At 40.4% G+C, this 22,925-nt stretch overlaps 1 protein-coding gene across 1 annotated transcript in view; it reads right to left on the bottom strand.

The window, feature by feature from the left end:
* ubr3 (ubiquitin protein ligase E3 component n-recognin 3) overlaps nucleotides 1-22,925 on the bottom strand; it is a 331,038-nt gene that overhangs the window by 116,752 nt on the left and 191,361 nt on the right. Inside the window, exons 22-24 of the mRNA XM_048599210.1 lie at nucleotides 17,839-17,988; nucleotides 11,978-12,111; nucleotides 8,352-8,462 (exon numbers count right to left, since the gene is read on the bottom strand). Coding sequence (XP_048455167.1) covers nucleotides 8,352-8,462; nucleotides 11,978-12,111; nucleotides 17,839-17,988 — 395 coding nt within the window. The remainder of the gene's footprint in view (nucleotides 1-8,351; nucleotides 8,463-11,977; nucleotides 12,112-17,838; nucleotides 17,989-22,925) is intronic.

Raw genomic sequence — 22,925 nt, 5'->3', positions numbered from 1 at the left:
TCTGATGAAGGGTCTAGGCCTGAAACGTCAGCCTTTCTGCTCCTGTGATGCTGCTTGGCCTACTGTGTTCATCCAGCTCTGCACCTAGTTGTCTCCGATTCTGCAGTTCCTACTACCTCTGGTTAAAACAACTACTTGATAACTGGCTCCCTTAAACTCTTCTGTAAGGAAGTTGTCTTCAAACAGACAGTCAATGCCAAGTGTGACAAGGAATTGGGAAGCTACTTATGACAAGATGACAAGCTACAGATTTGCAATATTATGGATGAAATAATCAAAGATCATCAATAATGCCACACCATTAACTTGAAGGACAGAATATATTGGTGATTAAATCCAAACATTTACACTAAGGGTGTGACTCATAGACTAGAGGGGCTTGATTACTAGAAGAACAATACAGCACAGGAACAGGTCCATTGGCCCTCCAACCCTGTGACACATTTTACCCTTCCACATTAAAACTGTCTTTACTTACAGGACTAATGTCCTCTATTCATGTAGATGCTTCTTGTGTCTGCTTCCACAACCTTCTCTGGCAACATGTTTCAGGTACTCGCCATGCTTTGTATGAAAGAAATGTGCCTCACACCTTGAACCTGTCTTCCCAAGTAATTGACCCCTCCACCCTGGGGAAAAAGCTTCATACTTTCTACTCCATCCATGCCATTCAATCTTTTAAACTTCTATCAGGTCACCCCTCAACCTCCTGTATTCCAGTGAAAACAAACCCAGTCTAGCAGTCTAGCCAACCTTTCTTCATAGCTTAATCTCCCATACCAGGCAATATTCTGGTGAGCTTTTCTGTACCATCTCCAAAGCATCCACATCCTTCTGGAAGCAGTGACCAGAGCTGTACACAATATTCCAAGTGTGGCCTAACAAAAGTTCTATCAAGATGCACCATAACTTGTCTATCCTTATACTCAATGCCCCTTCCAATGAAGGCAAGCATGCCATAAGCCTTTTTAATACCTTATCTACCTGCGCTGCCACCTTCAGTGATTTTGTGGACTTGCACACAGATGTGTATCAATGCTCTTGAGTTCTGCCATTCACTGTATAACTTCCACCTGTAGTTGACCTTCCAAAAATGCAAATGCACCACCTCACATTTGTCCAGATTAAACTCCATCTGCCATCTTTCTGCCCATACCTCCAAATGATCTCTATCCTGTTGTATCCTCCACTAATCCTCCTCACTATCTGCAACTCCACCAATCTTTGCATCTTCCGCAAACTTACTAAATAGCCCAGTTACGTTTTCCTCCAAATCACTTATGTAGATCACAAACAGTAGAGGTCCCACCACTGATCCCTGTGGAACACCACTGGTCACAACTCTCCATTCCAAAAAGCATCCTTCCACCGCTACCCTCTGTCTCCTATAACTAAGCCAGTTCTGTATCCATCTTGCCAGCTCACCCCTAATACCATCTGACTTCACTTTTTGTACCAGTCTGCCACAAGGGACCTTGTCAAAGGCTTTACTGAAGCCCATATAGACAACATCAACCACTTTTCCCTCAATCAAGTTACTGAGGCAAAACCTCACCAGCACAAGATGATGCTGTGTATCCTAATAAGTCCATTTGCTTCTAAATGCATACAGATCTTGTTCCTGAGAACCTTTTCCTGTAATTTCCAGGATTATCTCTGCAACCCTTCTTAAACAACAGGACAACATTGGCTATTCTCCAGTCCTTTGGGGCCTCACCTGTGGCCAAAGAGGATACAAAAGATGTCTTTCAATGCTTCAGCAATTTGTTCTCTTGCCTCCCTCCATATTCTGGGGTAGATCGGTAGATCCCATCAGGACCCAGGGACTCATCTATCTACTAGCGTAATCTTTCACTCCCAATCGTAACAATACTAATGCAGGTTATGTTCCTGTAACCTGCAAATATTTGCAGTAATGTAACAAACTTCATAATGTTTAAATCAACAAAAAACTCATTTAACTAAACCAAAAGGTGGATGAGGTTTGAAGAACCTCAAAACCAGACAACATCCTAGTAAACTGTTTCTGTAACCTCTCCAAAGCATCCACATCCTTCTGGTAGTGTGGGAACCAGAACAATACACAATATTTCAAATGTGGCCCAACCGAAGTTCTATTCAGCTGCAATGTGACCTGCCAATGTTTATACACTATGCCCTGACCGACAAAGGCAAGCATGCCACATGCCTCCTTGACCACCTTATCCACATTCAGGGAACTATGGGCCTGTACACTAGATCCTTCTGTATGCTGATATTACTAAGGGTTCTACCATACACTGTATATTTCCCTCCTGCACGAGGTCTCCCATTCATTAAGGATTTCACCCACTTCCTCTTCCATGCGTAAATTCCCACTTTTAACCTTGAGGGAACCTACCCTTTCCCTAGCTACCCTCTTGCCAAAGATATTTCATGGTCCCTTTTAGCTCTTCTAATTCCTTGTTTAAGTTCTTTCCTACTATCTTTGTATTCTTAGAGGACTCATTCTGTCCTCAGTGTCCTAAACCTTATGTATGCCTCCTTTTAAACTCTCAATTTCTCGTCATCCAAGGTTACTGAATCATGCCATCCTTACCCTTCATTTTCACAGGAACAAGCTTTGTCCTAATCAACTGGCCTATAAAAAGTTCCCTCATGCCAGATGCAGATTTCCCTTCAAACAGCTGCCCCAGTCTTCATTCCCCAGTTCCAGCCTAATAATGTGGTAGTTCGTCTTCCCCCAGTTTAGCACTTTCATCCAAAAACTACTTTTATCCTTATCCATAAGTTCCTTAAACTTATAGAATTATGGTCATTGTTCCCGAAATGCTCCCCATCGAAATTTCAATCACCTGGCAAGGCTTATTCCCCAATACCAGGTCTTGTAAATAGTCTAGCTAGGGAAGGGACTGTGCATTTTGTTTCCAAAAAAACAAAACACCTCCCTGACAGACCTAACAAACTGGCCCCCAATCCTCCAACGCCACCTCCCAACCAATTGAAGCCTCTGACACTAATCGAGTCCCAGTCAATATAGCGAAAGTTAAAATCACACCACAACAAACTGTTGCTTTCACATTTTCCATAATCTGTCCACATATCTGTTCCCCTATCACCCGCGGGTTGTTGGAAGGTCTCTAGTGCAACCCCAAAGTGATTGTACTCTTCTTGTTCCTGAGCTTTATGTATATGGCCTTGCTAGATGAGCCCTCCAAAATGACTTCCCTCAGTACAGCTGTGATATTCCCCCTAAACAGTAATGCAACATCCCCCACCTCTTTCACATGCCTCTCTACATACCTGAAACATCTACATCCCGGAACGTTAAGCTGCCATTCTTGTTCCTCTCTCAACCAAGTCTCTGTAAAGAGCTACAACATCACAGTTACAAGTATTAATCCCTGCTCTAAGTTAATCTGTTTTACTTGTCACAATTCTCGATTTAAAACAAATACACTTCAGACCACCTATCCCGCCGTATTCAGTAACCACTCCCTGTCTTTTCTTCCTCTTATTGGCATTAGTCTCAGACTTCTCGGTCATTTTACTTGCTGACCTACTGCTGTGGCTACCATACGAGTTTCAACGCTCCTAAAATGCATTAGCAAACCTTCCTGGCAGGAGCCCCTCCAGTTTAGGTGCAACCTGCCCTCTTGTACACACCCCACCTACCTTGTAAGACATCCCAATGATCCACATATCTGAAACTCTCCCTCCTTTGTTAAATATGTGGCTGAACTGCACTATCTTCCTATTCCTAGCTTTAGTGGCACATGGCGCAGGAAGTAATCCTGAGATTACGAACCTAGAGGTCCTGCTTTTCAACTTCCTTGACCTCCCTTTACAGAACCTCATCTCTCTCTCTGTGTATATCACTGGTACCAATATGGAGCATGACCTCTGACTGCTCACCTACCCATTCAGAATATCATGTGCCTGCTCAAAGACATGCTTAACCCTGGAATTAGTGAGGCAACATCATCGTGAAGTCTCATTTGCCCACAGAAACGCTTATCTGTGCTCCTGGCTATAGAGTTCAACCCTTCCTGCTGTACAACAGTGTCAATTGTGGTGCCACTGACCTGGCTGCTGCTGCTTTCCCTTGAGAGGCTATCCCATCTAAACAGTTTCCAATACAGTATACTCGTTTGAGAGGGAATGGCCAAGGGGATTCCTGCACTGCCTTTCCTCATCGTCCTGGTGGCCGAGTTCTCCTGCCATTGTGAAGCTTATCAACTAAAATCAACCTTATCAACTGCAAACAATAATCCAGGAACTGATTATATAACCTTACCCACTAGTCACCAAACTCACGTCTGTCACTCCCGCTCTCTAATCCTAAATACTAAAACAGGAGATCGACAAATAAATACATTTTTGCATACAGTTCTAAGTATAACAGACATTGTTATCGCTCATCGGGGGCGGGGGGGTGTAAATGAAACATTCGATAAATTCCAAAAAAGGTGTTGAAAGCCTCTGACAATTATTTCAGAACCGATAAATTCTTACAAGTCCAAGATTCAATAAAGCAATACAGCAGCCAGTGAATTCATAGATGATTTAATTTATGATCTCTGCCAGCTCGTGGAGAGATGCAACAATGGTGACGTGAAGACACAATTTTTAAGAGATCGGGTTATTGTAAGCATTACAGATGAGTCTTTGCCAGATTTAATACAATCCAAAGAAAACCCAATTGTAAAGCAAGGCAGACAGTGAGCGAAACAGAAGTAAAACAGATCAATCCAAAGAGGAGAGAATAAAACTTGGTATGGGAGATCCATAGAATTTTTTTAAGGGACATTTCTTAAGGCACAAAAGATACACCAGATAAGCTAATGCAGCAGGAAAGATAGACACCAGGCAGTATAAGTCCTTGCTAATGTTGTGCGTGTGCAGGAAAGAAACTTCACAGGCATGAATAGTGCCCAGCTTTTAATGTCAAATGCCATTATTGTAAGAAAGTAGGTCACTTTCAGAAAACATCCTAAAGCAGGACACAGCCAAAGAAACTCAAAAGATCAAAGAACAGCTTGCACAGAGTTAAATGAGGTAGAACAGTCTTCAGCAGAAGATAAGTGCAAAGCTTTCCTGAGGAAAATCGATGATCACATCAAACAATTTGGCATGCAGACTTTGACATCAATGGGCATCTCTCAAATTTCAAATTAGAAACAGCAGCAAGTATCACAGTATTGTCAGATAGAGTCTTCCTTGAAAAACACTGCTTACAGCTGACAGAGGTTTAGCTATATGGTTCAGGGGTCATCACATTGAACTTTGAAGGTACGCTACAAACAATTCTCTAACATAGGGAACACTAAATACTGAAAAACTTTTATACACTTCACAAACAAAAATTCTCTTTTAATAGAAGTCATGTATTGACTTCACCCTCATTCAAAAGATGGAAGAGATTAAACAAGAGAAGGTCAAGGGAAAACCAGTTGAAAATTTTGCTGACTCTGCATGACGGTACCCAAATGAAAAGCAGAATCTCCTGAGATCTAATTGTATCAGAGATAGTAGGAACTGCAGATGCTGGAGAATCTGAGATAACAAGGTGTAGAGCTAGATGAACACAGCAGGCCAAGCAGCATCATAATAGGCCTTCCTGCTCCTATGATGCTGCTTGGCCTGCTGTGTTCATTCAGCTCTACACCTTGTTATCTCCCGAGATATGCTAGGTTGGATTTTAAAAAATTGTTTCATTCTGCAAATTAGATAGAAAGCTGGACTATAGCTGATATATTTTCCACCACTATCAAAACTGAAGTTCAGATTCCAAATGGCAACAACATTTTAGAAGTGTAAACAAACGAGCAGTAGCTGAATCCTCAACCCTACTTGAGAGAATATACAGTGATACACAAACAATGGAAGCACCTGCAACAGATTTGAGGCAGACTGCCAAGCTGCAGAGTGCAGAACTCTCTCCTCCAAATTCAAGTCTGCCATGAGGACCAGAGTTGATTGCGAAGAGCAAAATTCAAACAAAATGTCCAAGGCCCTCATTTTCAAAAACAAACTTCCAACAAGAATAAAGCAATCACATCAACAAGAATGAATTTCCAGGTAACAAGTAAACAAATTGGTTTAATCAATAATTTGATCATTAAGAGAAGGATAAAACCCAATGTATAATCAGAAAGTGAAGTAATATGCCTACCTATCTCAGCAAAAATACACAGGCAGAACGAGAACCAAATTCTGTTGACACAGTTTCAAGATGTGCTGCAGACAACTCCACCACAGACACCACTCAGAACAGACACAACTATATGCAAAAGATCCAAGCTAGAATGGGTGTACATCACCAAAGTTCTCCATGAAAGAAATGCAAGAGGTTAAAGAACCTTCAATTCAAGACAGAACCACAGACCTCAGACCATCATGAAGACAATCTAAGTTAATAATCTATCCAAACAAAATACAATGCTTCGAAGTCTGCAGAGAATGCATTCAGACCTGAATAGCGAAACCCGCAGATTGTCTGAATCTGTAAAGTCAAAGACTTGGGGGTAGTGGTAAATGCTAACATATATTTTTAATTATTAGATTGTTATAGATTTTAAGGGGAAAAGGACTTGGGAGATGCTAGATATGGATCTGTTAGGGTTAATATTTGATTGAGTACAGCAAGCACTACACACTGTGATGCAGTCTTGGGGACTTGATAAGAATACAGGAGCTTGTAAATGATGGGTCTGGACTAGTGTGCTCCTACAATGTCTGCAGTAATGTTGGTCATATTCATGTAACCCATAACTAGTTACAATGATGCAATCAACTTCAGATTTTACTTAAATAGACTCTTCCAGTTAAACCCAAAAAGATGAATATCCTCATCCCCACACTAGACCACCAGCCCAAAGGAACCTACGCAAAATGGAAAGTTGAAGTCCTAAAATAAATCGGTGGAGAACACCAACTGTCACATCTTGCTGATCAAAGTAGCAAATCTTTATCCACACAGTTTGCATCCTCCCAAACTAATCTAACCTAAAAGGCTAGCTCAAATTCTGATCCCTCATTTTTGTCAGGAATCACTTTTTTTTTTCCCCTTTATTCATTCACAGGATGAGGACGTCGCTGGCTAGGCAGCGTTTATTGTCCATCCCTAATTGCCCAGAGGGCAGTTCAGAGTCAACCACATTGCTATGGGTCTGGGGTCACATGTAGGCCAGACCAGGTAAGGATGGCAGTTTCCTTCCCTAAAGGGCATTGGTGAACCAGATGGGTTTTTTCCAACAATTGACAATGGATTCATCGTCATCATGAGATTCGTAATTCCAGACTTTATTGAATTCAAGTTCTACCATCTGTCGTGGCAGGATTCAAACCCGAGTCCCCAGAACATTATCTGGGTCTCTGGATTAACAGTCCAGCGATAATACTACGAGGCCATCGCCTCCCCTGAAACAGGTGCAGAGAACTATTCAAACTCCTTCTTGAAGATTACATGTATGTATATTTATCTACAATATACACAAAACATAATGTAAAACATCCATATTTCCTTACCTAATTTTTTACTGAGCACCTGAAAAGCTTTGTAATTAGTCAGGCGTAACTTGCCCTTTGAGCCATTCTGGCTCTCTGATCAGCTCATATATGTTCAAATGTTCAGTGGAGATTTAGCTAATTATGTCCATTATTTTCTCCACTACTTGCTTTTTAAATTATACAGATATTAATAATTTCCTCTCCTTGACTTAGTTTTATATTCTATTCTATTATTAATGGAATCACAAGTGTACATGTGCTACAGCCCAGATAAGTACCACAACTCAAATTGTTGTCTGACTTGAAAAAGCAGAATCTTTCATTTAAAAAATTAAGAGAATTTCCGAATGTTTCATTGAATTTCTATCTAAGAAACAGATTATTTCATAATAGTTAGTTTAAATCCTATGATTTAAGTACCCAAATTTGTACGGACAAAAAGAAATAAGACAAAATATATGGTGTGATTCAAACAACGTTTTGTTGCAGAAGGCAGGCTTCTGGTCAAGATACTAGTGTGGTGGATAACATTCTTTAAAATATGGAGTTGTATTTCTTCAGTACAGTCATCCACTAGATGATTGCCATATGAGATGGGTGAATTTTTGATGGTATTTTTGGAAAGAACAAAAGACTATTTAAAAAAAACTAAATTCCAAAGAACAAAATGGTGCCTAAATACTTCATCAATAAAGGATACTGCCAGAAATATCATTTACCAAAAGGATTTGTCTGAATAAAATGGGAAAATATAAAACTGTTGACATTAGGAATATCATTGTTATTTAAAAGGACCATTTTTACATTGCAGCAACACAACTGAAAAAACTTTAATGGAAGCATTTCTGTTGTTAACTCACCCGCAATGATTCCATGTAAGATTTATGACAGTCAATATGTAAAGTGTGTCCACATGTTTGAACATACACACCACCCTCCCAACCGATGGAGACTGACTGCAGGCAAGAACTCTACATAAAGAGAAATTGTGAACAAAAATTTGGTGCATAAAGTTTCATATTATACTTTGACAAAATAAAACTATAAATGAACTGTAGAAGCAAAGTTATCATGACAATATATAATTTATTCACAGGAATAGGGCGTCACTGGCAAGGCAGCATTTATTGCCCATCCCTAATTGCCCAGAGGGCAGTTCAGAGCCAACATTGCTGCGGATCTGGAGTCACATATAGGTCAGACCAGATAAGGATGGCAGTTTCCTTCCCTAAAAAGGACATTAGTGAACCAGATGGGATTTCCTGACAATCAACAATGGATTCAGTCATCATTAGATTCTTAATTCCAGATATTTACTGAATTCAAATTCCACCATCTGCCATGGCAGGATTTGAACCCAGGTCCGCAGAACATTATCTGGGTCTCTGGATTAAACAGTCCAGTGATAATACCACTAGGCCATCACCTCCCCATATATTACAATAGATATCACAAAAAGATCATACAGGAGACAGTTACAGGAAACAAAATTGTAAAAATTTCATTTCTTTTCATGTACGTTTTTTGTATGGAACTGCTTATTTATTGAATTTACCAGTTAAATTGATGAAACTTCTTGCAAATTTAAGTATCATGCACATAAAAAGATCCAATCAAACGAAATAGAAAAACATCAAAGTTACAACTATTACAATGCTGCCATCTACAGACTATTCTGTGCTTCTGCTTAAAACAAAACATGGTAAAAATCCACAATTGAAGGCACATTGATTTAGCACCAGAAAGCACTTGATCGTGGACTGTCATTTATATCATACAATCAGAATCTCATTGCTGTCAGTTAAACATTTTATTCCCGTTTGTTTTATGTTAAAAAGTTGATGGTGTGTTAATCATGTTGTTTGCCCATTGCTTCAGAAATTTATAGTTACTTGGAACTTAATTTTCATCAGTGCCCATTTTAATCCAAAGCCAGCTTGCAATTTAAAAAAAAACACCAGAGAAAATAGTTTTCAGAATAGTTCAATGGTTGTACAATAGAAATCATTCTATTAAACATGAAGATGACTAAAACCATTACCTTCAGTTTCTACTTCAAACTCCAGCCTGCCTAAGTACCAACTCCATCCTGCCAACTCTCCTCAAATAACCAGTCTGGGTTCAATTTTGATGGAAGTTGCTAAATAGAGGCAAGGGCCATGGTGTTAGGGACAAGGTACTGGCATGGAGAGAGGATTGGCTGACTGGCAGAAAGCAGAGAGTACATATAAGGGGGTCACTTTCAGCATGGCAGCCAGTGACCATTGGAGTTCGCGCAGGGATCCGTGTTGGGACCATGACTATTCACATTAGACATTAGCGATCTGGACAAAAGGAACCGAGGATGTTGTTTCAAAGTTGCAGATAACATAAATACAGGTGGAAAGGCAGTAGTGTTCAGGAAGTGGGAAGGCCTTGGGACAGGCTAGGAGAGTGGGCAAGGAAGTGGCAGATGGAATACAAATTTGGGCAAGTGTGAGGTCATGCACTTTGGGAGGAAGAATAAAGGTGTAGATTATTTTCTAACCAGGGAAAGGCTTAGGAAAGCTAAAGCACAAAGGAACTTGGGAATCCTGATTCAGGATTCTCTTAAGGTTAACGTGCAGGTTCAGTTGGCAATTACTAAGGAAACAGCAACGTTAACATTCATTTCAAGAGGGTTAGAATACAAAAATAGAGATGTACTGCTGAAGCTGTACAAAGCTCTGGTGAGACCACATTTGGAATTTTGAGCAGTTTTAGATCCCATATCTAAGGATGCACTGGCATTGGAGGGAGTCCAGAAGAGGTTTACAAGAATAGTCCCAGGGATGAAGGGTTTGTCATTTTAGGAGCAGTTGAGGTCTCTGGATTTGTACTCAATGGAGTTTAGAAGGATGAAGGGGGAATCTGATTGAAACCTACAAAATATCGGAGAGGTCTAGATAAAAAGTGGACATGGAGAAGATGTTTCCTCTAGCAGGAGAGACTACAACCCGAGGGCATAGGACGACCCTTTCAAACTGAGATGAGGAGGAATTTCTTCAGCCAAAGGGTAGTGAATATGTGGAACTCATTCCACAGAAGGCTGTGGAGGCCAAGTCATTGAGGGTATTTAAGACAGACATAGATAGGTTCATGATTGATAAGGGGATCAAGGGTTACAGGGAGAAGGCAGGAGAATGCGGTTGATAAACATGTCCATCGTGATCGACTGACAAACCTGACTCAAGAGGCCATATGGCCTAATTCTGCTCCTATATCTTATGGTCTCATGTTCTTACAGACTGGATCCCAAGAATGATTTTTTGATCATATATGCGTACATTTTTTTCTATTTCCTGATATAGCCCACATTCAAATGCATCTTACTTGATCTGCTGCTGATACTGTTTTATGCCTTTACCAATACTAGACTTGATAATCCCTAGCAATTCCTGGCTGGTCTCCCACATTCTAACCTACAGAAACATGAAGTCATTTGAAACTCTTCAGTCTGTGTCCTGACTCTCAAAATCCAGTTCACCTACCACTGCGTTCTCACTGATCTGTATTGGCTCCTATTCAAGCAGCACCTTGACTTTAAGATTTTAATTCTCGTTTTCGAATCACTTTAAGGTTGTGCTTTTAGCTGCCTAGGCCAGAAGTTTGGGTTTTCCTCCTTAAACCTCTCTAGCCCTTTACATCACTTTCTCATTTAAGATACTTCTCAGAACCTAACTCTTATTTTTTGATCACTTGATAAAACATCACCTTACGTGCCAGTGTCATCTTTTGCTTTATAATGTTCTTGTGAAGCACAATGGGGTATTTTACAATATTAAAGCCACTACACTGATGTAATATGATCTTGCATTGAACTTTATCCACTAATGAACTGTACAGCGTACATGCTAATGTTTCTTCAGTTTTAGATTATAAAGTTAAGGGAGGGAGATTTATCACCAGTCACGTACAGAAGACCACCATGTATGCCTTAAAGCAGCTACATGCCAAACCCTAAAGTGGATTGCCAGTTGGTGTTAAATTTTAGCAGTTTTAGTGTTAACTTGAGTACACAAAATGAGATAACACCTCCTTAACTCACTACAGCTGGAACAGCATATCAGAAGAAGAAATGTGCATCTGAACACCCATTTTCAAATGAATGTTATGTTAACCTAAAGGAACATTTCAGTCCATACTTACCCTCCCTATACCACATGTCACATCAGGATCACAGAGGACAGAATGTATTATTACCTCATCATCAGGCCTAAGTCAATACCATTGTGCAAGACAATGTGATATGTCAAGAGAAGGCTAATTCACCACACTATTTTCCACCCTAGTGATAACTTGAATAAGGATTAGATTAGACCCATTCTTTACACTGGACTCAATTTAGACCAACTTATGGACGTTACACGGTAATTCCAATTGAATGCAACAATCAATCATTCTGTGTTTAAATTTAACTCACAAAGTGAAAGCATATGGTTTTAACTCCAACAAATATGACACTCACATCTTTGAAGTACTGCTGTAAATCTGTGATCCTAACATCGTGTGCAGTTCCACAGGTATCCTCAGGGTAAATTTGCTCTTCATCACTGGTTGGCAATTTCTTGGGTTCAGTGCTTCTACGACGGTGCCCAAGGACTGCAATAAATTAACAAGTCAGAAGTGGCATGTTTAAATGTCAGAAGTCCAGTAACAAGAACATTACATACAATTCAATCTTTTCTATCGTATCCACAATATCCAAAATCTCAATGATATGAAATTAATAACAACAACATTAATTTGGTCCAAAGTACAGGAAAACCAGTTAAGGTAACAAGTTAAAATAACAACATCTGGGGGAATATGTTTTGCTTTAGGAAAAGAATCTCCAATTCCAGGGAAGATCAGGCAAGGTGAGGAATTGAAGACAGCCGGTCAGAGGAATGAGTGAGTGAAGGGACATGATATAGTTAGTCAGAGATAGAGCTAACTGAAACAGGTTCTTGCTTTACTACAAAGAAAGGAGTTAGCTGTCTGGGGAGTCTCTGGTCAGGAGTGAATGTCTTTACTATCCTTAAGTTTTATCATAGCTAACAAAATGGTGGTAAAGTTAACAAAATAAAGCAACATACATAAATGAATAACATAATTAAATATTTTAGGTGGCAGGAAATGATTCCCTTCCCTGCAGTAGAGACACAGACTGGTGCCAGGCAGGGGTTGGACATTTGCACAAGGCTGGGTAAAAACCTGCAGTAGGAGAAGAATCCATCAGTTGTCATCTATGTAGGTACCAGCAACATATGCAGAGATAGGAAAGAAGCTCTTTATTGGGAATGAGGGGCATTAAATTAAAAAGCAAAATGTTAAAAGATTATAATCTTGATATTATTATCCAAACTGCATACAAATTGGCATAGGGTGTCTAAAATTAGACAGATTAAATCATTGCTGATATACTCATGTAACAGAAGGGAGTTCTGGCTTGTGGGCCACTAGTACCAGTGCTGGGAAAGTGTACGTGCTGGGCCAGTACTCTAGCGAACTGCGTAACTAGGGAAATAGAAAGGGTTATAAACTAAATAGTGGGGAGCAAAGCAGCAATTGTGGAGAGATGTGGTATATCAGACCATAGAGACAAGGTATGAAAGGAAAACAGTAATGTGGGAAACAAGTGTCTGAGAATGCCAGAAAAGGAGACACACAAAAAAAACACTACAAATACACCAACTACCTAGACTAGATGTCACCAAGATGGGAACATTTGTATTTGAATGCCTGGTATTCATAACAAACTAATTGATAGCACACAGTGAAGTAAAAAATATGTAATCTGATATCTATTATGGCAACGTGGCTGCAGAATATCAAAGGTCCAGAGTATTGAGGGGTATATCAAAGTCAAGTAGGATAGAAGCTATTTTAATGTGGAGGTGTAGGACTGTCAAAGATGCAGTTATGCAATAGTTAGAGATGACCTTGTTTCAGGAGATCAGGATGTAGAATTGCTTTGGGTGAAGAAGAATACATGGGGAAAGAAGTCACCAGTGTGAATGGTCTATAGTCCACCTAACAGTAACAAATGTGGGACAACTATTGGTGCTGGTAATAACAGGATGGTAATAATCATGGGAGACTTTACTGGACATACAAACTAGTGGTGACCAGTGGTGCTCCGCAGGGATCTGTTCTGGGACCTCTGCTCTTTGTGATCTTTATAAATGACTTGGATGAGGAAGTGGAAGGGTGGGTTAATAAGTTTGCCGATGACACAAAGGGTGGTGGAGTTGTGGATAGCGTGGTGGGCTGTTGTAGGTTGCAATGGGACATTGACAGGATGCAGAGCTGGGTAAAGAAGTGGCAGGTGGAATTCAACCGGAAAAGTGTGAAGTGATTCATTTTGGTAGGTCAAATTTGAATACAGAATACAGCAAGATTCTTGGCAGCGTGGAGGAACAGAGGGATCTTGGGGTCCACCTCCATTGATCCCTCAAAGTTGTGACCCAAGTTGATAGGGTTGTAAAGAAGGCGTATGGTGTGTTGGCTTTCATTGGCAGGGGGATTGAGTTTAAGAGCTGCAAGGTTATGCTGCAGCTCTATGAAACACTGGTTAGACCACACTTGGAATATTGTGTTCAGTTCTGGTCGCCTCATTATAGGAAAGATGTGGAAGCTTTAGAGAGGGTGCAGAGGAGATTTACCAGGATGCTGCCTGGACTGGATGACAGGTCTTATGGAGGAAAGGTTGAGGGACCTAGGGTTTTTCTCATTGGAGCGAAGAAGGATGAGAGGTGACTTGATAGAAGTGCACAAAATGAGAGGCATAGATAGACTGGATAGCCAGAGACTTTTTCCCAGGGCAGAAAGGACTATCATGAGGGGGCATAATTTTAAGGTGATTGGAGGAAGGTATAGGGAAGATGTCAGAGGTAGGTTCTTTACACAGAGTGTGGTGAGTGAATGGAATGCACTGCCAGCGGTGATAGTAGAGTCAGATACATTAGGGATATTTAAGCGACTCTTGGATAGGCACATAGATGATAGTAAAATGTAGGGTATGCAGGTTAGTTTGATCTTAGAGTAGGATAATAGATCAGCACAACATCGTGGGCCGAAGGGCCTGTAGTGTGCTGTTATGTTCTATGTTTTATGTTCTATAAAAGAAAAATCAGATTGGCAATAGTAACCTGGAATAAGGCATTCAAAGCATGTTTCTGAAATAGTTTCTTAAAAGCAGCTCATACTAGAGTTGACCACAGAGCAACTTATATTCAATTTGGTATTGTGTAACATGACAAGATTAAATAATGATCAGATTAAAGACATCCCTAGGTACTAGTGAACACAATAGGATTGAATTTCACAACCATTTTGAAGGGGAGAAAATTAGGGATAAGACTGCTATTTTAAACCTATAAAGGGCAACTATGTAGGCATGAAAGCTGACCTAGCTGAAGTAAATTGGCATTCTAGGCCAAGAGATTGATCAATGAAGTGCAGTGATCAACATTTAAGGGGATATTTCAGAATACTTAGAATAAACATATTCTTACTATAAAGAAAAACGCTGAAGGGAACAGATCAAAGTAGTTAGGAAATCATCAACTTAAAGAAAAAGCAGGTAACTGCTCAAAAATGAGTGGAAGGTCAGTTGATTGGTCAGAATATAAAAGAATGGCAGAGAATGACTAAAATATTAATCAGGAGGACAAAGTTAAGAGTACAATAGGAAACTAGCTAGGATATTTAAAAACAGATAGCTGTACAAAGGACAAATATTTAAAAATGAAAGAAGTACTGAGTGTTGGTCCTCCGGAGGGTCAGAATGGGGAGTTATCCGTAAATTCTAAGGAAATGGTGAATGAAGCGAACAAATATTTCATTTCTGGCTTCGCTACAGAGGATACCAAAAACATTCAAAGTCATGGCAGTTAATAAGGATGTGGAAGGGAGGCAGGAATTTGGCAAAATTACAATTACCAGAGAAGTGGTATTAAACAAACTGATGGAGAGACAGACTAACAGGTTTCGGAGCCCACGGAGACAGCAAGAACAGCAAGCTGGAGTCAGAGTCAATACAGTGTGGAGCTGGAGAAACACAGCAGGTCAGGCAGCAGAGGAGCAGAAGAGTCGACATTTCGGGCCTAGACCCTTCATCAGATGAGCTAGTAGTTGGTTTTAATTCCCAAAATTCCCTAGATTCAGGAAATGTTCCATCAGACTGGAAAGTAGCTAATGTAACACTCCTTTTCAAGAATGGAAAGGGGCAGAAAAATGTGAAGATATCATCCAGTTAGCTTGATGGCTATCACTGGGGAAGCTGTCGGAATCAATCATTAAAGCGATTATAATTGCACACTTTGATTAACTCAAGGTAATAAAGCAAGACCATGCTGTCTCGTCAAAAAGAAATCACGTTTAACCAATTTATTGGAGCTCTTTGAAGTAATAACATGTGCCGTATACCTGAATTTCCAAAAGGACATTACTGTGGAAATCAAAAACTCACGATACATGGGTGTAACGTATTAGCATGGAGAGAAGAATTACTGACTACCAAAAAAAAAGAATATGCAAAAATGAATCTCCTTCTGATGGATGGGATGCGATGAGTGGAGTCCCACAGGGATCAGCGTTGGATCCTCAACTTATACCAATGAACGAGATGAGGGGAAGAAAGGTATGCCATCAAAATGCAGGGAAAACACCTAGATACCTTGGAAGGAGGTAGTAGGAACTGCCGATGCTGGATTTTGAGATAACAAGGCGTGGAACTGGATGAACACAGCAGGCCAGGCAGCATCAGAGGAGCAGGAAAGCTGACATTTCGGGTCTGGACCTTTCTTCAGAAGGTGAAACCACATCTTGAAAACAGTGCATACTTTTGGTATCCTTATTTAAGAAAGGATGTAATTGCATTGGAGTAGGAGATTTACGAGCTTGATATTTGGAATGAATATTCCTATGAGGGTTGATGGACAGACTGGGTTTGCTTCCACTGGAGTTTTAGAAGAGCAAGAGGTTACATGATTGGACTGTCTAAGCCCCTTGATGGTTGCACAATTTCTTGATATAGGTAGATGTGGCAAGGATGCCTTCAGTTGTGGATGACTCCAGAACCAGTGGGCCTGCTAAAATTAGCAGTCACTCTTGTCAGAACAAGATGAGAATTTTGTTTTACACTCAGAGGGCAGAGGGCAGTGAGTGTGGCAAAGTTAAAATTTTAAGGCAGTGGCAGATAAACTCTTGTTGGGTAAGGAAATCAAAGAGTAGATGGGAACATGGAGTTCAAACCACAAACAGATCAACTATGTCATACTGAGTGGCACAGCAGGCTTGAGAGTCTCCTATTCTATATGTTCATATATTCTACATTGTTACAGCTAAAGAATGAATCACTGCATTATCTTATAAATTTCCACTTTCTTGCAGTAAATATTTTGAGTGGAATAGCAGTATTTAAATTTTCTTCAAGTCAGAGTTAGAACGAATTTTATCAACCACAGCATTCTAACAAAATTTAAGAAAATAAGCAGACGTAATTTCGGCAGAAAATATTCAATAATATCTAACAACAATTCTCCAATAACTAAGTTTTCCAGGTACCAACCTAGAATAATTTTGAAACTAGATAAATAAAGTGATCTATGATTATATATGGGGTTTTCACATGTAGATGTATAATCCACATTATAGGAGCATGGACGAGCAGTGGTCACTTGGTCTTCCACTGATAGTTGCACTCCATATGCCCCTCAAAAAACAAAAAATATGGATTGACAAATTACCATTACAGTAAGGAAGCGGTTTATACTAAACTAAATACAAGCAACAACCTCTCTTTTACACTTAACTCTATTGATACAGTAACCAGTTCACTGCTTTCCATAGCAAAGGGCAGCAAAACTGAAGTATTAAATGTAAGCAGGCAAGAGCAAAACATGGATGTCACTTCTCCCAGATGAGAGAAAATACTTGGGTAATATAACGTTAGCATTAATTTTTAATTTTATAGAGGAGTTGTAAAGGTTGTAGGTCGAGGATTTGTTTAAGATGCCATTAATATGGAGAAATCTATTTAACTATTCTTTATAAAGATCCTTTCAGGTTCACAGAAATCTGGTGTGACAATCAGAATCATAATGTTCGTTTTCTGACCTTCAAGGTCAATGCCTCCGGCATACTAAATAGAAATCAGCTTCAAGGAAGAAAGCATTCTGAAATTGTGCAACCATCTGGATTTAGGCTAGCTGTGAGAGACAATTTATCTTCTGCAATAAGAAATGCCATTCTTCTGTAAAATAATCTTCCACCTTAGTATACATACATGTGCCAATTGATCAAGACATGCAATATAAATTTTGCAACTTATGAAATGGATACCTGATGAAGCCTGCAAGAGAACCACTAATCCTGTTGGTCTTTCCTCTGTTGATGGGCCACTTTGTCCACAAATTACACAGTCATATACAGTTTCTGAATCTGGCTGTTCAGATGATCCTACATCCATGGCAACATCACTGTCAGGTGATTCTGAAAGCAAAGTCCCGCATTTAATATCCTTTCAGGTAGGCATACTTACATGAATTAAAATATGCAAATTTCAAGAGAAGCACAACTAAAGTACAACAAAACTCTGAATACGTTCATTGTTTTCCCCAAGCCAGATCACTAAGAGATTGAAGCTGGTCTGGTTTTACATCTCAATATGTAAATAAGTAAGATGAATCTGGGCAATAATGGCTGCATTTATTCAAATATTTATTTATTTTTTTAACAACACAGTGGTCTTCAGAAGACAACCAAGGCATTTTCCATTATCTGCCTTGTGAATTGTCAGAACACTTCATTGCTATCACCCTGGCAGAACACTCAATTTTGAAGACAACTGAATAAATACTAAGTGTTTCCAGGCTCTCAAAACATTACAAGTTTATAATGATCACAAAAAGAATTCTGGAAAGGTGTTTACCTTTGAAGCAGACAGAACTTGGAATTCTCAAAACAGTTTTGAAGCTGAGTCCATATACTTATGCATAAGGGAACTGTAATGTTGTTTAACAGAAGCTGTAGTGGTAGAGAATTTAGCGATTTAAACAAATACAGAAGATGAATATTTTAAAAAAATTAATGATGTTAAGGAGGCCAGTATAAAGACATGATAATCTGTGGATTAGAGCAATAGCATTTTATAGATGGAAGAAGGCCATTCAGTCAATTGTGGCTAGGCACGTATTCAAGCACTTAACTACAGTAATCCTATTACCTAGCACTTGGCCCGTGGCCTTGTTTGCTATGGAATTTCAAGTGCTCATCAAAATATTTGTTAAGTGTTCCCTACCTCTACCAGTCAGTGAGATTTTTTTTCTGAACTACTTTGAAAACCTCCTGACCCAACAATCTATTCCCCCTGGTTATTGACTGCTCTACCGAGGGGAAACGTTTCTTCCCATCTACCCAATCAATACCCGACATTTTCTGCAATTTTTGTTTGTCACAGTGCAGACCTCTGAACAGCAGCTTCTGGAAGCACAAGTCATTCATCAGCACACCAATCAGCATGTATGGATCTTCTCAGCAGCTGAGAGGCTGTGCAATATAGAGGGAATGTTGTCTAAGCCCATCATAAATTTTTACACCTCAATCAGGTCCACTTTCATCCTTCTCTGCTCTAACGAAAACAAACCCTGCTTATCTAGTCTCTCATCACAACTGAAATTTTCCTGGTAACGTCCTAGTGAATCTCTTCTGCATCCTCTCCAGTGCAATCACAACCTTCCTTTAGTTTGGCAACCAGAGCTGCATATAGTACTCCAGCTGTAGCCTAACAAACATCTTATAGCTCCATCATAACTTCCCTACTATTTTGTTCAATATCATGACTAACAAAAGCAACTATCCCACATGCCTTCCTAACCACCTTATCTAGTTGTCCTGTTGTCTGAGGATCCATAGACATGCATACCAAGGTTCCTGTGATCCTCCATATCTTTGGGCGTCCAATCATTCATGTATTTTCTTCCCTGTTAGACCTTCTATGCATCACCTCATACTTTTCTGAATTAAATTCCATTTGCTACTGTTATTTGTCCATTTAACAAATCTGTTTATACAGTTGTGTGGTCTAAGGCTTTCTTCCTCACCACACCACAAATCTTTGTCATCTGTGAACTTACTGACTAAACAACTAACATTCATGTCTAGCTAAGTACTGTACATTACAAACAGCCAGGGACTCAGTTCCGAGTCATGATACACCACTGGACACAGACATCCTGTCACAAAAACAAAAACAAATCTTTAACCATCACCCTCTGCCTCCCGCCATTACATCAATACCCAAACTGAGCAGCAATGAACAGGATACTGCAAAACAAAAAAAGAACTGTTGATGACACCTTCCATCACTTTACCGATGATCCAGAGAAGACGGATGCGATGGTAATTGGCAGTTTGGATTTGACCAGCTTTTTATGTACAGGACACACTTTGGCATCTACTCGACAATGTGGAAAATTGCCCATGTTGTAGCTACACTGGAATAGATTGGCTAGAGGAGCAGCAAGTTCTGGAATACACATCTTAAGTACTTTTGCTGGAATTTTATTAGGACCTATAACCTTTGCAATGACCGGTGCTGCCAAGCATTTTTGTAATGTAGAGTGAATCAAATTGGTTGTAGACTTGCATTTGTAATGCTGGTGATTTCAGGAGGTGGAGGAGAAGAATCATCCACTTTGCACTCCTGGTTGAAGACTGTTGCAAATGCTTCAGCCTTATATTTTACACAGATGAGCTGGGCTCCCTCATCATCGACAGCGGGGGGGATATTTGTACAGTATCCTCTTCCATGAAGTTACTAATTGTCCATCATTGCCATGACTGGATGTAGCAAGACTGCATAGCTTAGACTGATCCGTTGGTTATAGAATTGTTTAGTCCTGTGTATCACTTATGGCTTATGGTGTTGGGCGCATCAATAGTCCTCTGTTGTAGCTTCACCAGGTAAATACCTAACTTTCATGTATGTCTGGTGCTGTTCCTGGCAAGGCTTCCTACAGTTCAATGAACCAGGTTTGACCTCTGGCTTGAAACAGGGTATTCTTGGCAATGAAGGTGCAGATTATGATGGAATTCAATTTCACTGCTCATGATGGCCCAAACGCCAAATGCCAGTCTAGCGTTGCTAGATCTGTTCCAAGTCTATTCCATTTAGCACAGCAATAATGCCACAATACAGCCTCTCCACAATGGAAAAGGACTTGGGCTGCACAATGATCATATAGTGAACGTCAGACATAGGAGTAGGAGTAGAAGTAGGCCATTCAGGCAATTGAACCAGTTTTATCATTCACTGAGATCACGGCTGAGCTGAACACCTCAACTCCACTTTCCTGCTTTTTCCCCCATAACCCTGAATTCCCTTAGATTTTTGAAAAATCTGTCTGATCCAGCCCTAAATATACTCTTAATAACCCAGCCTCTACAGCCGTCTGCAACAGAGAATTCCACAGGCTCATTACCCTCAAGAGAAACGGACTTCATCCTTATTTCTGTCTTAAATAGGTTATACCGTACGTACTATGAAATTAATGTCTTCTGAACATAGACTGTCCCCCCAAGGGGAAAACAACCTCTCAGTATCTACCCTGTCAAGCCCCGGAAAAATCTTCAATGTTTCAATAAGGTAATCTCTCATTCTTCTAAACTATGAGGAGTACAGACCCTGCTAAATCCACCCTCTCCTCCTCCTGTATCTGGAATCAACCTCGTGAATCTCTTTGGCCTGCCTCCAAATCCACTGTACCTTTCTTTAGATAGGTTCTCAGGATGAACAGAGTGTGGAGAAACTCAACAATTCTGGCAGCATCTGCAAAAAGAAACAGTTGATGCTGTATCCAATAGGACTCTTTGCCTCAACAGTATTTTAGGTGAAGGCCAAGTACTGTTTTGGACAGTTTTAACAAGATTCTCCTATTTTTATACTCCATTCCCTTTGAAAGGAAGGCCAACATTCCATTTGCCTTCCCTATTACCTGCTAAACTTGCACCCTGGCTATTTTGTGATTCATACACGAGGATCACCAAATCCCTCTGTGCTGTAGCTTTCTGCTGTCTTTCCCCATTTAAATAATATTTCAGCTCTTCTAGTCTCCATGCCAAAGTGCTTAACCTCTCATTTTCCCACAACATATTCCATTTGCCAAGTTTTTGCCCACTCACGCAACCAGTCTATATCCTTCTACAGATTCTTGATGCCATCCTCAACACTAGCCTTCCGAGCTTTTTTCGGTGTCATCCATAAACCTGACTATAGTACATTTATTTACTTCATCCAAGTAACTAATATATTGTGATCCCAGTACTAATCTCCTATGGTACTCCACTAGTTCCAGGGTGCCATCTGAAAACACCCTCCTTATTCCAACCTTCTCTTCTGTTAGTTCAACAATCTTGAATCTATGCTAATATAATAAGCTAATGCCATCAGCTTAGCCTCATGTGTGGTACCTTGTTGAATAGCTTTGGGAAATCGAAATATGCTACATATACATCTTTATCTATTCTGCTTGTTACCTCTTCAAAAGAGCTCTAATAAATTTGTCAGGCATGATTTCCTTTTCATGAAACCATGGTGAATCTGCTTGATTATATTATTTCTAAATGCTCTGCTTATTACATCTTTTATTGTAGAATCTAATATTTCCCCAAAAACAGATATTAACCTAGCTGAGACAACAAGGTGCAGGGTTGGATGAACACAGCAGGCCAAGCAGCAGCATAGGAGCTGAAAGGCTGACGTTTCGGGCCTAGGCCCTTCATCAGAAAAGGGGGAGGGGAAGGGGGTTCTGAAATAAATAGGGAGAGAGTGGGAGGCGGATAGAAGATGGATAGAGGAGAGGGTAGGTGGAGAGGAACAAACAGGTCGAAGAGGCAGGGATGGGGCCAGTAAAGGCGAGTGTAGGTGGGGAGTTAGGGAGGGGATAGGTCAGTCCAGGGAGGATGGACAGGTCAGGGGGTGGGAGGGGGGGGGGCGGGATGAGGTTAGTCGGTAGGAGATGGGGGTGTGGCTTGAAGGGGGGGAAGGGATTGGTGGGAGGAAGAACAGGTTAGGGAGGCGGGGACGAGCTGGACTGGTTTTGGGATGCGGTAGGGGGAGGGGAGATTTTGAAGCTTGTGAAATCCACATGGGAACCCTGTAGCCCAATGGTATCAAAGCAGAGTACGAGTTGCTGTTCCTGCAACCTTTGGGTGGTATCGTTATGGCACTGCAGGAGGCCCAGGATGGACATGTCGTCTGAGGAATGGGAGGGGGAGTTGAAATGGTTCGCAACTGGGAGGTGCAGTTGTTTATTGCGAACTGAGCGTAGGTGTTTTGCAAAGCGGTCCCCGAGCCTCCGCTTGGTTTCCCCGATGTAGACGAAGCCACACCGGGTACAGCGGATGCAGTATACCACATTGGCAGATGT

The sequence above is a fragment of the Rhincodon typus genome, chromosome 7, assembly GCF_021869965.1.
Source record: "Rhincodon typus isolate 14 chromosome 7, sRhiTyp1.1, whole genome shotgun sequence".
Taxonomy (NCBI): Eukaryota; Metazoa; Chordata; class Chondrichthyes; order Orectolobiformes; family Rhincodontidae; genus Rhincodon; species Rhincodon typus.
This window is presented reverse-complemented; position numbering and strand designations above follow the sequence as displayed.